This window comes from Rhipicephalus microplus, chromosome 9 (assembly GCF_043290135.1).
Source record: "Rhipicephalus microplus isolate Deutch F79 chromosome 9, USDA_Rmic, whole genome shotgun sequence".
Lineage (NCBI taxonomy): Eukaryota > Metazoa > Arthropoda > Arachnida > Ixodida > Ixodidae > Rhipicephalus > Rhipicephalus microplus.
Genome location: NC_134708.1, coordinates 82,756,615 through 82,771,538, shown reverse-complemented (window position 1 = coordinate 82,771,538; position 14,924 = coordinate 82,756,615). Strand labels below are relative to the sequence as shown.

General features: G+C 45.7%; 1 protein-coding gene across 1 annotated transcript in view; it reads right to left on the bottom strand.

Annotated features, from left to right (window-relative positions):
* The window catches only part of LOC119163173 (D-aspartate oxidase), a 28,624-nt gene extending 17,344 nt beyond the window's left edge, over positions 1 to 11,280 (bottom strand). The window contains exons 1-6 of the mRNA XM_037415120.2: positions 11,087 to 11,280; positions 5,883 to 6,125; positions 4,522 to 4,633; positions 2,736 to 2,818; positions 1,920 to 1,985; positions 771 to 825 (exon numbers count right to left, since the gene is read on the bottom strand). Of these exons, the coding sequence (XP_037271017.2) occupies positions 771 to 825; positions 1,920 to 1,985; positions 2,736 to 2,818; positions 4,522 to 4,633; positions 5,883 to 6,085 (519 nt within the window). The 5' untranslated portion in view covers positions 6,086 to 6,125; positions 11,087 to 11,280. The remainder of the gene's footprint in view (positions 1 to 770; positions 826 to 1,919; positions 1,986 to 2,735; positions 2,819 to 4,521; positions 4,634 to 5,882; positions 6,126 to 11,086) is intronic.
* Positions 11,281 to 14,924: the final 3,644 nt, after the last annotated feature.

Here is a 14,924-nt window from a genome sequence, read left to right as displayed (position 1 = left end):
TACAAGTCACTCTACTGAAGTCAAAAACTGGCTGCAACTTGATCGTGAAAAAAAAAGGTGATTTTGTTTTGTGATTGATTGCCGTTAATCAATGACAAGAAAGTGTAATTGAACTACTCAGAATATTAGTTTGAAAATGTGCTAGATTATATTACGATATCACAAGAAAATGTAATTGATTACTTCTAACGCGCCGTGCAACTCTGGTTGTAATAAATTCGTCTTATCAATATTTACTTCAAAACACTAGGACAACACAAGGCAAATACGCTCCTCAATGTCTTGCTGTTCTTTGTTCCTGTCTGTTCTCACAAACATTGTAAATACAGGTGGGCATGTGCATGTGTTTGTTCAAAGGAGGCGAAGTACAGATGTTCCCCATCTGCGGTGCGTTGAGTTGCGCATTCACAAAAGATTATGTGTTATCCACGCTAAACCGTTCTGCAACGAGCCTCATATTGCGATCACTCGTGAAATGTCTCAGAATTCGAGAACGTAAAACCCCAGAACGAATGCGTGTGTGTACGATACAATATTGGCGTCCACTTGTAACATTGTAACAATTGTAGCTTTTGGCTAGTTATGGAATGTAAGCACATTCAAAGCGTGTGGCCTCCACTACAAAGACATTCGAATGCACAAAAGAAAGAAAAAGTGCAACACTTATCCTTCCTGTGTGTGTGTGCCTCCGTCAACCGTCCAAGTACCATATATTCTAGTCAGTGTACGTGTACCCGCTAGGCTTACAAATGCAACAGCCTTTCACTAACCTCTTCAAGACTTTTGACTCTGCACTGCTGCAGGCGTCCACCACGGCTCTCGAGACTGGAATTGGTGGGGAAAAAAAAATAGCAGGTATTTTGGATTTACGTCTAATTCAACATGTTCAAGTTTGATAGCGATTGTATAGACACTCTCGGCTGGTTTTAGCCGTCGCCGTCATGTCACGTATAAACTAGCAACCGACAACATCTCCCCGCCCATATGTACCTTCTATTTGCGACTGAAAGCGCTTGAGCGCTGTCGACGAACGCAGCTGCAGCAGAAATGAAACGAGCCGGCTATCTCCGTCGCACGGAGGGTACACGCGATAACATCGCCTCGCATGCTAGTGCTGCCGTCGATCGTTTCTGCTCAAGCAGAGATGGAGCGCCCCGTATGTCTTTCGTCGGGCGAAGGAGCGTGAATGGTTGCCGGTGGGAGGAGCCGAAGAGCTACTGTGTCACTCGTGGTGCAACTGCGAAACTTAATCAGAAGGGCGTGGTAATGCGCCCTTCTACCCTTGTACGTGCCTCATAGCGCTTCCTCTCGCCTCTTCGTGTCGAAAAGCAAACCGCTTCGCTCCCTGGAGCGGCAGTATACCCTTTCGCCAGCTTTCAGGGGGCTACAGGAGGTCGGATCCTAGCGAAGTTAGCTGCTAGCCTTAATTAATATAACATTACAATTAGTGGCTGACGCATTCATTTCTCCGTCCTTGCGTCAAACCTTAAGCGTTTCTTTTCAATCTACTCCCATTATCTACTGCACGTACTTAATGCGTTTTCTCCCCTTCTATATCCTCTACGTAGTTGTCACTTTTATATATTGATCACCGATGTATTGTTTGTACTTACCTTCGGCAGGTAATAATATTCGTATGCCTTTTTATGGTATTTCGTTATAATTGCGTTGTTTGATGTGTAATATGTGAGTTCGAGTCCGTGCGAGGCTGAATGAGCTTCATATAATTTGCCGAGCTATGGCAGAATTACCGTATACGAATACCATAACCTCCAAGATTGTGGGCGCCGCACGCCCGCCATCTTGGAGGTCTCGCAAATACGACCTACAGAGATGCATGTAGCTTTGATCTAGCATACGCAACGAAACCTTTTGGAACACCTGTTTTACAGTCCCGCGTCTTCGACTGCAACACTTACCGTTGCATGAGGTACGGGAGGAATTTCTTGCATTCGATTGTCAGCGAAATCACGTAGGTTCCGTATCTAAAATGAGATTAGGTCATATAAGTCACCTTGGTCGGTTATTCTGCAAACTGTCTGAAGAACACACTTTACTGTTGAAGCCTTCGGCCCATACAAGCAAGGTAAAACAGGAGGGAACGAGGGGCATGCAGGTTAGGATGAAAAGTATCTAAAGGAAAGCTCATTCTCATGGCACATACCCGAACACTTAAGTAATGAGTAAAAAAGGGAGAAAACTTAAAATAAACTAAGAAAAAGGACAGAAAACATGAATGTGAAGTCGTCAAGTATTATTCATATAAATGTACCCTAATTTACAGGTTCGATTTTAACACCTTTATGTTTTAATTGCTGGAACGTGTGCCTCTACGTGCCTTTTCTTTCTTCCTCTCTCTCTCTCTCTCTCTCTCTCTCTCTCTCTCACACACACACACACACACACACACACACACACACACACACACACACACACACACACACACACACACACACACACACACACACACACACACACAAAGCACTTGAGTTGTGTACAGATTACGACTGAGAAGTGTGGTCTGTTGCAAACGGGTTTCAATGCACGTGAACCGCTCCGAATATCGTGTTTAAATATTCAAAATACAAGAAACCACATTTCTTTAATTTGCACATGGTACATTTAATCGAATTCATGCTTTCCTTTCTGGTGAAATGAACCTTAACGTTATATAGAGTTTACCTGTTAATGTTTTCCTTTTTTTTACCGCACTGCTAAGTATATGTGGGACTCACCTATATCTTTTCGGAAACGATGACAGCTCCAGTGCTGTCAGCTCTCTATAGTGGAAAAATGCGTCAGCGTAGGAAGGCCGTGGCTGGAAAGGGGAGAAAACATGCTCAACATTTCTGCGCTGCTATAGTAAATTTTATACATCTGGATTCGTGCACAACAGTGGCGTAGTCAGAAATTTTTCGGGAGTGGCATGGAATGCAATCATACTTTATACGTATGCTTGTGCAAGCGCTTACATGTATGTACGCTAAAGATTTTACGAAGTTTGAACCCCCTGCCATTCTATACCCGGCTGAACCAGTGGCGCAATACGTCGTTATCCATATTGAAGAGGATTCAAGCGCCAGAGCTCGCATCCGAAAAGGCTTCGTTACAGTCTCAGCATGATTGATTTGCTGTGCGCTTGTTCCGAGATTATGTAGAAAATCAATTTATGGAAGTAACACTGTAAGCCACACAGGGTCACCAACATCACTCAAATATCTATATGGAAGAAGGTGTGTGTGTGTGTGGTGTCATCTGGCTAAAGCTAACGCTTTACTAAGCGGATTTAATAGGTGAATAAAGGCATATATTAAGCCGACGTTGAATGCTAAAGAATCATTTTAGAAGCTTTGATTTGTACGTTCCAAGAAAATATGGAGAAACTTGTGTTTTAAGCATCTGCATGCTTGTCCTTAGTGCACTATAAACCAGTCGCATTTGAGCGAGTAGTTGTGACGTACGTCGCGTACAGCGCCATCGTACTCCTATGTGACGCAAGTGGTGCTGTGGTTTCTTGCGTGACACACTAATGTAGTACCAGAAACTGAGTCGACGTCAGGCGGATGCCGCATTTTGTTAATTTGCAGCTAGATCGAGTAAGACAATCAATCAATCAATCAACGAATCAATCAATTTTATTAATCATTATACGTGTATTGACCGATTATAGACACTGCAGGGCATTCAAGGGTTGGGGCAGAGGTCCATTTTTTAACAGAAGGCAGATTGTACTATTGAACTATAAGGCATCTGAATACATGCAACGAAATACAAGTAAATTCAAATAAGTTCAAATGTTACCATACCTTGGTTTACAAATGCATAAAAATGCAAGAAGCACTACACGATAGCAATAGTAAAATTACGGAGTTGCGAGTTTGCAAGTGGCGCGAAACCTGAAGAAAACGAAACTGAGTGAGCGCCCACGTCATTCTCAAAGGCGATATGTGTGCGTTTGAAATTGTGCGGGTTTGAGTATTACATTGCACAGGCGCGTGAAGGGTCTTATATATATTAGCCACCGCCCCCTACACCCCCCCCCCGTATATCTAGGGAGGGAATGGATTTCTCTGCGAAGGCACTTCCCCCCCCCCCCCCCCCCATAGATAGTGGTCGATTCCATAAGAAAAGGAGCTTAGCAATAACTGCCGAAAAAAAATGACAGTGGAAGCAACGACGTATTTTCCACAAATGTCTGCCTTCGGTCTCTGGCAAAAGTGGGCACTAAATGGTCTTTGGATCCAAGTGCGACATCACCTTTCTTCGGTCATCAACGTCAGAAAACCAAGTGAGTAAATGTCTAGTACAGTCTTGTTGTTTCTCTTAGATGATTAAGTTAGTGATGGTAGCTGATACTCGGGAGTGTAAACGTGTGCTGAAGAGTCTAGGAGGACATGTGCTTTACGGCGTGAAGTTTGCCCCTATCGGTGTGGCCACGCAGAAGCCCATGATCTAGTTCGTCAATGAAAAAACTTCAATTGCTGCTTAAATAAACGATCGGAATGTCAGCGGTATACCTACTGTGTGCTCTTCCGTGAGGATGTAACCCGGCATGACGGCCAGACCCAGCTCGTTCGAGTCGGCGCTCTCCACCAGATGTCGGTAGAAGTTGAACGCGTCCATGCACCATGATCTATACAAAACACGAATAACGAGATTACGGTTAGCCCACAGCTGCTCCTGTTTGCACAGAAATGGTAGGCATAGTTCTTCGAACCGACATAGTCCAAACGCACAACAATATCGGTCACAACACGTCAATGATTCATGTTTCTTGGAAGCAAAATAGGTTCAAATTAAGACTTCCTCGCTCATTACGATGGAGGCGAGATGCTACAGGCCCGTGTACTTGGATTTAGGTGTACGTTAGAGATTTCTAGGTGATGAAAATTTTCGGAGCACTCCACCATAGCGTCCCTGGTTATCGTATTGTGGTTTTGAGATGTAAAACCTCAACAAATAATACATTTCAAAATTTTACTTCCTTGTTCCTAAAGCTTAGTGAAGTGGAAATTGTCACTGGCTAAAGTTGGAGGTAAGAACAAATGACACATAAAATACACAGGATGGTAGTGTCGAGGCTACAGACTGACGTACATGCCAACACACACATGCTTAGCCAAAATTCGGAAGACGTTTGAGCTTCGCCTTCAGAAGTAGAACGAGATAGCGTAATTGGACACTGTTTGAATCGCCTTGTAAATCGCGCGCCTGGCCTCGCTTTGCAATGGGTGCCTCAACCATGTCGCTAGAAAAGGAAAGTCTCTTTAATCGACTGTTTCAAGCTATCTAAGAATATGTGCAGTGCTATAACAGTAGCGAAGTGCCCTTCATAATCATCCGCCGCAGCAGCCTAACTACGCCAACTTCACGGCAAAGGCCTCTCCCATGTTCCACAAGTCAACTCGGCTGCCCCGCCGTGGTGGTGTAGTGGCTAAGGTACTCGGCTGCTGACCCGCAGGTTGCGGGATCAAACCCCGGCTGCGGCGGCTGCATTTTCGATGGAGGCGGAAATGTTGTAGGCCCGTGTGCTCAGATTTGGGTGCACTTTAAAGAACCCCGGGTGGTCGAAATTTCCGGAGCCTTCCACTGCGGCGTCTCTCATAATCATAGCGTGGTTTTGGGCCGTTAAACCCCACAAATCAATCAATCAAATCAACTCGGTCCTGCGCTTTTCTGCGGCCACGTTATACCCGCAAACTTCTAAATATCATCTACCCACCTAACCTTATTTCTCCCACTCACGCGTGCTTGTAGTGCAGTGGCATGCGCGGAATACCTACTTCACTACAATTTTTCCTTTCGCGAATCGACGGCGGCCCCGGAACGTAGCCGTGAAGTATAGACCATACATAATGACAATGATGGTGACTTGTCCTAACCTGAGCCTCTCCTCCGACACTCCGTGGACAATGTAAGGGTTGAAGAATCCCGCCGCCACGTCTCCCGTGGTGTGCGGGCTGAAGTGCTCGGCGAGCACGGTCACCCGCTTGTTCTCGGGCGCCACTTCCTCGGCAATGCGCACGGCGGCGCTGAGGCCCACGATGCCGCCGCCAACCACGGCTACTCGCAATGGTGACGTCATGATTCTCTCCTGGACGGATCCACGCGCGGGAATGTGCTACCTGCGACATGGAACGAATCGAGCAACAACAAAAAAATTGGGTGCGTATCTGCGCGCTTCGCTGCAAATGTCGTCGAAAGACAATGGCCTCCTGCCGGCCTTGTTTTGCGCATAGCATCGCATTTTCAGCGCAGCCTAAGAAACACTGGTGTCTTTAGAATTACGTATCTGTGTATTTTCTAGTGAAGGAACGCACCGCCTAATAATAATGTTTACTTGCGCCTCAGATATGCGTAATATTTGCTTTTTGGTTGACTATATTCACAAGTATAAACGCAGGCCCCAGTTAAAGATGGCTCAGCGTTCAGCAAGGGCTTAAACTTCGACAAGGTGGCTGAACTGTTTGTTTTTACAAACAGACGTAAATTTTTGCGTTCAAGGCTTCGTTGAGACTGTGCTTGCAGAATCCGCTGCTTTTCGTGGGACGGCTTCATGCTCTCCCATAGTAGAGTGTGTAGTACTCTAAATCGTTAACCACTTTTTCTACACCCCTCCAAGTATCCTAAGCCAGAACACCGTCTTTATAAACAGACGTATTAGTCCCCTTAATAGAATGACTGCCATTTAGGCATGTTGGTATGCGTTCGCGACGGTGAAGTGCCAGAGAGAGAGAGAAAGTATACATCTTTATTTGACTATTCTTCAAGTATCGTCTTTTAGGGGGTCTGTGCCTTCCAGGAAACCGTAGGCTTTCGCCGCGTCGACGGCCCTCGCCACCCGCTGGCGCTTATTTGGATGATGCTGTTGGCTAATGGCTCGCTCCCAGAGCTGAATGTGACATGGGTTGAATGCACTAGGAGGTGATTGTGTACAACCCCCTACCATATGCTAAAGCGTGCCCGTGCTTCACAGTATTGGCGCTGTGGGACATAGGTCGGCAAACTCATTTATGAATCATATTCGTAGCGCAAAACGGAAAGACACAGAAGGAACACACAGACAGGATGGGCGCTATAGACATGAACTGATTTTTTTTTTTTCATTGAAAAAGCCAAAACCATCGGACATGAGCGCATGCGCACATTCGCACTCTGAGGCGTTTTCTTTTGTCTATGTCACGTGTCACCACCCGGCATGCGCAAGACTGGCTTTAAATACTCAATATCTTGATGAGGCGACCGACGCAACACTGGCGCATTTTATTTTATTCTCGTTGATAACAAACACTTCAATAATTTATAGATTTAGGTGCACGATAAAGAATCCCAGGTGGTCGAAATTTCCGGAGCCCTCCACTACGGCGTCTCTCATAATCATATAGTGGTTTTGGGACGTAAACGAAGTCAACGAAGGGGCACATGTGATGTCAACTCGTGCTATACAGTGCGCTTCTTTTATATTTCGGGTAATTTGTGACGAGGGCTTTTTCTGCTACTTCAAATTGATAACGTCATCGTGTTTGTGAAAGCGATTGTGAAGGTCCACAATTAGCGGCAGTTAATTCCAGTGTGCCCCTGGATTACTTTGTACACATTACAATGGTGCTCTTTTAGCCTTTCATTATTGCAGCGCCCCGTTTGGCCGATATAACTCTCGCTACATGACACCTTCCTTGTCTTCATGGGAGCATGAAGTGTCCTTACTTAATCAGGTGAACCGTCTATGTAACTTTTGTCTGTAACGTTGCGATAGTGTTGTCTAATCTTGGAGATACGTTCGGGTGTACGGTTGCGCAAGTCTACATACATGATGCCATTTGCCAAAATAAAAGCTCAGTTGGAAGTGTGCGCTCTGTCCGCTTGTGTGGCTCTGCTCGGCCGTTTCAAGATTAAAGTTGACCGCTCTGATATAGAACAGGAATCGAGGACGAGTGTGGGCGTGGACCATTTGTATGTGCACAAATGATGTGCCGCGAAAGTTCAATAGTTACCCGAGTAGTCGGATTTAAATTCCACTTCTCGCCTGTGGTCCTCTAAAAATCAAGAAGTGAACAGGTGGTCCTACAAATTAGCTGACAGTGTTAGTGGAGCTGAAACACCATTCCTTACATTCCTCGCTCCTTTCCGGCCTTCTCATATTAATTTTTGCGTTGATTTTCTGTTTCGCGTTGTCCTTTAGTGCAATTTAAAAACAGTGAACACAAAGCGACAAATTAACCTCTTCCTCAATCCGCTCTGGATGGTGATCTACCGTTGAACAAGTCCCTTGCTTTTGCATATATGACCAGGGCGTAATTTAGGCCTATGCTACCAGCTTATGTGATACTCTGAATTAGACTTCTAAATGATAACAGATGATGCTGATGATGATTACGGTGACGATAAGGATAATTACGAGGACGATGAGTGGGAGTGTTTAGCCCGACAAGAAACGCGTGATTTTTCACAATCTCGCGATGTGTGAAAAAGTACGCAGCTACTGTTTGTGCACTGATTGCTTAGTGTTCGTTCAAAGTGTGCAGTTAAAATATTAAGTCTCTGGGATACCCCTGGATACCCTGGATGCACGCTTCGGAGCTACCGATAAACAATCTTTCTTTCGCGGGTCGCGAACGTGAGCAGAGGGCTTAGATATATAAGCACAGTTTTTGTTGCAGAAACATGAAACTCGTTCGTTGGCCTCGGTGCCAAAGAAAGAAAGAAAGAAAGAAAGAAAGAAAGAAAGAAAGAAAGAAAGAAAGAAAGAAAGAAAGAAAGAAAGAAAGAAAGAAAGAAAGAAAGAAAGAAAGAAAGAAAGAAAGAAAGAAAGAAAGAAAGAAAGAAAGAAAGAAAGAAAGAAAGAAAGAAAAAGAGATTGCGCAGAGATTGTCTGCGGGCCAGACAAAAAGTTATTGAACCGTAGTTCAGAAACAGCGTGGTTGCCTGTATACAAGTACGTTGCACTCATGCATGCCGACATACGCAAATAAAGACTTAGTGCACATTTTGGGCAGTTTATGACGCATTGATCAATTTTGTTTCACACCGTTCGCAGAAGCAATAAAAAATGACACGTGTCCGTTCGCTTTAACCGATTGTTTATTATTTGCAATGCTATATCACTGGTATGATCGGTGTTACCGCTATAGTGAAACGTCATGATGGAGAGCGATGTTTTTTTTTATTTATTTACGCTGTGTGCCTTAACACAGTTGAACAACACCGCAGATTATCCTTTGTATCCTTCCTACCTGAGGTCTCCTCGATTCGGCTGTACCTTTTGGACTTAGTTCACAAAGTGGCATGCCGTGCCGTGCCATTTCCTCTAGTTTCAGTGAAGCACAAAACTACAGGACTGTCGGTGCAGCGGTCACATCAAGGGCAAAGGTGAAGCCAAGCCGCATATTTGCACGAGACGAGAACTCGCAAGTAAGCTAGTGCTGCAGTGCCGATGAACTCGAGCAGCACGACGTCAAATCGAGTTCCGAAGTGCAAGTGGTGCCATGTGCACTCGCCGAATCGGAGGCCAAAGTGCATCACTCCAGAAATCTAGAAAGAGCTGCCATGCCGAGGAGACATCTGTGCTAGCCGAGAAACTACGAATCACGATTTCGCGCGTTTTTTTTTTCTCCCGAAAAGACACACATGCGCGGATTCATTCACACCGACACTCATGCTTATCAATGACGGTGTGCTGGCAAAGCATACGTTCAGGCTCCGCGAAGCGTGAACGGAAGAAATGTTTGTCACAGCGACAAAAAAGTTATCTATGGCATCGCTGATTAACTGATTGCTTTCGTATACGACAACAGTGAACGATGATAAAGAGGTGCATCGTCGTCGCCATCGAAGAGAGTGCACCCACTTCAGGGCAGACGCCTCTCCTATGGGGACAAATGCGGCCTTGTTGGTAAGACAATATTTAGCACAATCGAACACAAGGACGCGAAGGGGGAACACAACATATGCGCACGTGTTGTCACCTCCCTTCCCTTATCCGTGCTTTCTTTGTGCTAGATATTACCTAATGTCTCTCCCGTGTTCCGCCAATCAACTGGGTCCAGTGCATGCTGTGGCCACTTTTATGCATTAAAACTACTCCTAATCTGCACTAACTGATTCAACTCATGTATACAAGTCTGTGAGGCGTCTTGCGCACACCCATAACTCTTAAGTAACACGATACTGGTAAACAAAGCCACAAACGAGACATTGGTGTCTTTCTCCGAAGTCCGTGTTTTTGTCATCGGCATCGCCACTGTCACCATTTCATTGTCCTCATCGTCGTCATCATCAACGGGAATGCGCCTACGGCAGAGCAAACGCCTCTCCAGTGTGCCGCCTATCAAACGGGTCCGGTGCTTGCTGCGCAAACTTCAGCAAACTTTTCTTTTTCTAATCTGGCTCCCAAACTTTCTACACCCCCTTCTCGCGCACTTGTTTTCTTTTAAAATCCAGATATACTCCTAATGACGGACCAGCGGCTATCTTGCCTACGCTCTACGCGCATTCGGTCCATGTCAATTTATTTATGATTTAGAGTAAGCTATATTCTTAACACCAGTCTGCTCACTGAGGCACTCTGTTTTATACCTGTTCCTTAAAGTTGCACCTATATTCCTTTCCATGGCTCACTGCGTCGTCCTCGGTTTAAGCTGAGCCCTCTTTGGAAGCCCCCGGACTTCTGCACCGTAGGTAAGTATAGTAATAAAATGTGGCTGTTGTACAGTCAAACCCCTTTATAAGAGACACTGATATAAGAGACAAATGGGTATAAGAGGCACCAGTGTGCCTACAGTAAAATAGGTGTTGATAAAAAAATTCATACAAGGTACCCTGCTTATAGGAGACGTCACATATAAAAGACAAGAATTGCTGCCCGGAGCACGTCTGTTATAAAGGGGTTCAACTGTATATCTTTCTCTTGAGCTCGGGATAGTGGAAAACTACCATTTATGATTTTAGCACACCGGCCGAACGCACTTACTTCAGTCTCATGGTTCGGTTCCGAGGACGTTGCCTGTCCTAATTGACGTATTCATTTACCTTCTATGAATGACACGTTACATATTTATGAACGAATCAAACGCTTAGTTACACTTACCTGTCGCGGAGTGTTTCGCTCGAAGTTGCGTCGTTGTCCCCGTGAACCGGCGAGGCCTCGGGCTTTTGCGCGTGTATGCAAACGAAATAGCTTGACGCACAAGAACGCGTCAACCCCCGCAGCGCGCTCACGGCCGTGTATGGCGCCGTCCCAAGAGACGGATTCATATCTCTGACAATCACCTGCCAAGTGGTGGGGACCTCTTAAAAGCGAGAGAATGAGAGTTGAGCGCTTGTCTCACACACACACAAAAAAAAAAGAAATAAAAAATAGATATACTCCATATCTAGGTTCTGTGGACTCTGTGTCCTCTTATCGCCTGCCAAGCCTCGTGTGCACTCGTTTTTTTTTTTTTTTAGCGCACTGCTGCCTCCCCCTCTCTCTTTCTGTCTGTTTTAAAAGGCTCGTCGTTTAACAACACATTTCTGCACTTTCGACAACTCCGGTTCTCGTTCTAGCTTCTCCACCCCTCTCCTTCCTCCCGCTTTTGTTTTGTTTTGTCGATCCTCTACTTGTTCGTTCACGCACTATCATGTCCTGTGCAACGAGGAAAGGCTGGGGAGCTAGCCGCTGTAATTCGGTACGGTGGCTTTCAACACGCAAAGCAAGGTGGCAGAAAGGAAATGGCAGGGTCAACGACGGAACAGCATTCCCAAGAGAAGCGTCAGTTTCACGTCCCCCCCCCCCCTCTCCACTGGCATCCCAGCAGCAGACATAGTCAAAACGCAGCACATACGTTCCTCCGATTTTCTCCACCAGGTGGTGGCAGGTCGGGATCGGGTGGGGTGGCATTTCTGAATACGAGGGTTAGTATGCCGTTTCAATAAATGTTTATTCCTCCTCCTCTTCCTCCTTCCCTTCCTTGTAAATAGTGAAATCCATGTGTGTGAGTGGCTGCCAGTTATGTGTTTATCGGTGTATTAATCGCCCAGTATCTTTAGTAGCATGTCGGGTGAATAGCCATGCCGCCAAACATCTCGGGCTTCTCAGCATATCTCTCTCTCTTATCAACCCCCTCACCCCCCGAAGGAATACGCTTGTCGTCTGTGACACCCACCCAAGATAAAAAAAAAAAAAAAAAAAAAAAACTCACAGCATATCAATGGAGTGCATGATGATGAGTGGGGCGAAGCGTCTGTCAGTCCGTCCGTGCTTTCGTCCTTCCGTCTGTGCGGCCGTCCATCCGTCCGTCCGTCAGTTCATGCGTCCGTCCGTGCGTTCATCCATCCATCTGTTCCTGCGTCCGTCCGTGCGTCCGCCCATCCACCCATGCATCCTTTCGTCCGTGCGTCAGTTGTGCGTCCGTCCATCCATCCGTGCGTTCGTCCGTGCATATGTCTGTCTTTCAATCCGTCCGTCCATCTAGTGAACACTCCAAGTACCTCCATCTAGCATATTTTCATCATATATTCATGATATAGAAGTACCACCATCCAGCGGACATTCCAAGAAATAAACGAGAGGTGGCACGGCCAGATTTTAGGAGCGGCACGCGCACACTCTCTTACGGCTTGCACTTCGTGTCTAGTTCCCACCTTTCGCCGCCGCTAGTTCATGGCACTGCGGCCCAACCCTCGCTAAACATTGCTAAAACCAAGGAGGTTGCACCAGTGAGTTAAATGTGGCAACCTCTTCTGGTCAGGTAGTGCTCAAAGTGCGTCCTTCTGTTATAGTTTGTTTTAGTAAGCATCAAATTCAATCAAATTTTATTGCAGATTATGTCACCGATACTCGCCTCTGTAGGGTACTTAATCAGAAACAACTATCTTTTTTTATTCATGATTAATGTGCGCGGGTTTCCTGTTCAATTGAAAAGGGTGCACGCGTGCCGCTCCTCCAGTCCGTCCGTGGAGGTGGCTACCTACTACTATGGCTACTGCTACTACTGCTGCTGCTACTACTGCTACATGCTCCACCACTCTATGCTCTACCACTCTCTACCACATGCTCCACCACTCTATGCTCTACCACTGAGCTACCACGACAGCTATCCCTACTACTACTACTGCTGCTGCTACATACATCGCGGACGCAAGACCCACGGATAAGGAGCTTCGCCCCCTAAAAAGATCGTGTCGCAGCCCTCATGTACTCATCTCTCAATGTGCAAAAGAAAGTAAAAAAAGCAGAAAACCGCTTAATGTATTCTGCTGGAAAACATTTTTTTTTTATTTTGGCGCAAAGGAGATCATTCGTCACATTGAAGTCAACAAGCGTGCATTTGTCCCATAAGGAAGGAAATATAATTTTAACTTGATGGTAAAAGTCGACAGAAAATGACCACAGGCGTCACTCAACAGCGATGTGGTCAATCTACTGCTACTGGTAGGACAAAAAATCCTCGCAGGTAGATTCTCCTCTCTCAAACTCCCCCTCTCCTGCCTCGTAACGCCGACGCTGGGACCTATGCTCGCTCCCTTCTCTCATCCAGGCATTCCTCCCCGCGGCATTTTGCAAAGCCAACGCAGGCAGCGTCTGCTAGCGAGTTTCTTGATCGAAAAAACCAACTGCCTGCGCTGCACAACCGTTCACTTCCCACCCCCGTATATAGAGGCACTGGATCTTCACATCCAAAGTAGTGCCGGCTTAGAGTTTCAAACTCTATGAGTGCCGGTGGAAGATTTCTCCTGCGAGTTGTTGAACAATAAAAATTAGCAGCGTGCACGTTAACCAGAAAATTACACAATCTTCCCAAATGTAACCATGGGGTGATGCAGAGCATCGCGGGAATTTACAACACAACGTTCACGCGATGCGTGAGCATGAACCAAGTTAACAAACGTAATGACACGTAAGGTTCACCGCACAGGTAACACCGCAAATCGGTAAACACGTTGAAAAACACCTTTGAAACTCTCCACGATGCTCCGCATCACCCCATGGTCCCCTTCGGGGAGATGGTGTAATATTTTCTTCACGTTTACGCTGCGTTTACTACTAATAATATCCATACTTTCCTTGGAGTCATTGTCTGTTAGTTCTTATTAATATTGCGTCTAACAAAAAAAAAAACGAGCCTTCAAATTTTCATTTCATTCCCAGATATTATAGAGGCGATGCCGGGATTATTTTACCGGGGGGGGGGGGGGGCACCCACGATAGATGAGTTCCTTCGGGGAAGGGGGGGGGGGGGGGCAGGTGAAATATTTTGGGTACTCCAGCCTGCCACCCTTGGCGCTGGACATTTGGATATATATCGAATATATAGCAATCTGGAAGAGCATATAGGGTCCACACTCCTCCAGGAAAATGCAAACTCTCCGCCTATGCATGTCAGTGTTTGTTTTCGAGCTTCGCGCTGTTTTAACATATGTTGCAGCACATTGTGCAAACCCTTTACTCAGTCTTTCTTTTTCACCTTACCTTGTACCTCGCTGCTTATTGTGCTGTGGTAAACTGAGCACGTATTCCAACAATGTCGTATCGAGATGCTATTTTCACATTTCTCTTTTTTCTTGTTCATACTTCCTGCTCTACGCTGCCTTCGTTTATTTTTTTTTTACAATTAGTTATTGGTGTTGATTCTTATTTATTTGCGCCAGCACTAAGGCCTTAGGGTTGTTCCTGGGCATGTTAAATAGGATATTGTTATTGTTGTTGTTTTGGTTGTTGGATCTTGTGTATCCTTCTTTGTACCAGGATGCTGCGTCTTTCCCGATTTTTCGCGTTTAAGCTGGAAATTTTAGCGCTGTACTACCGTCATGCTGATGTTGCTGAACATTTAACTGATGTAATTCAACATAGCCCGCGCAAAGTGTGTGTAAAGAGAAAGAGCCATCGAGCCTCCTAAAACTGCTGGTTTAAATATCCCGCCTACTGTCAAAATAAGCTTGGACTG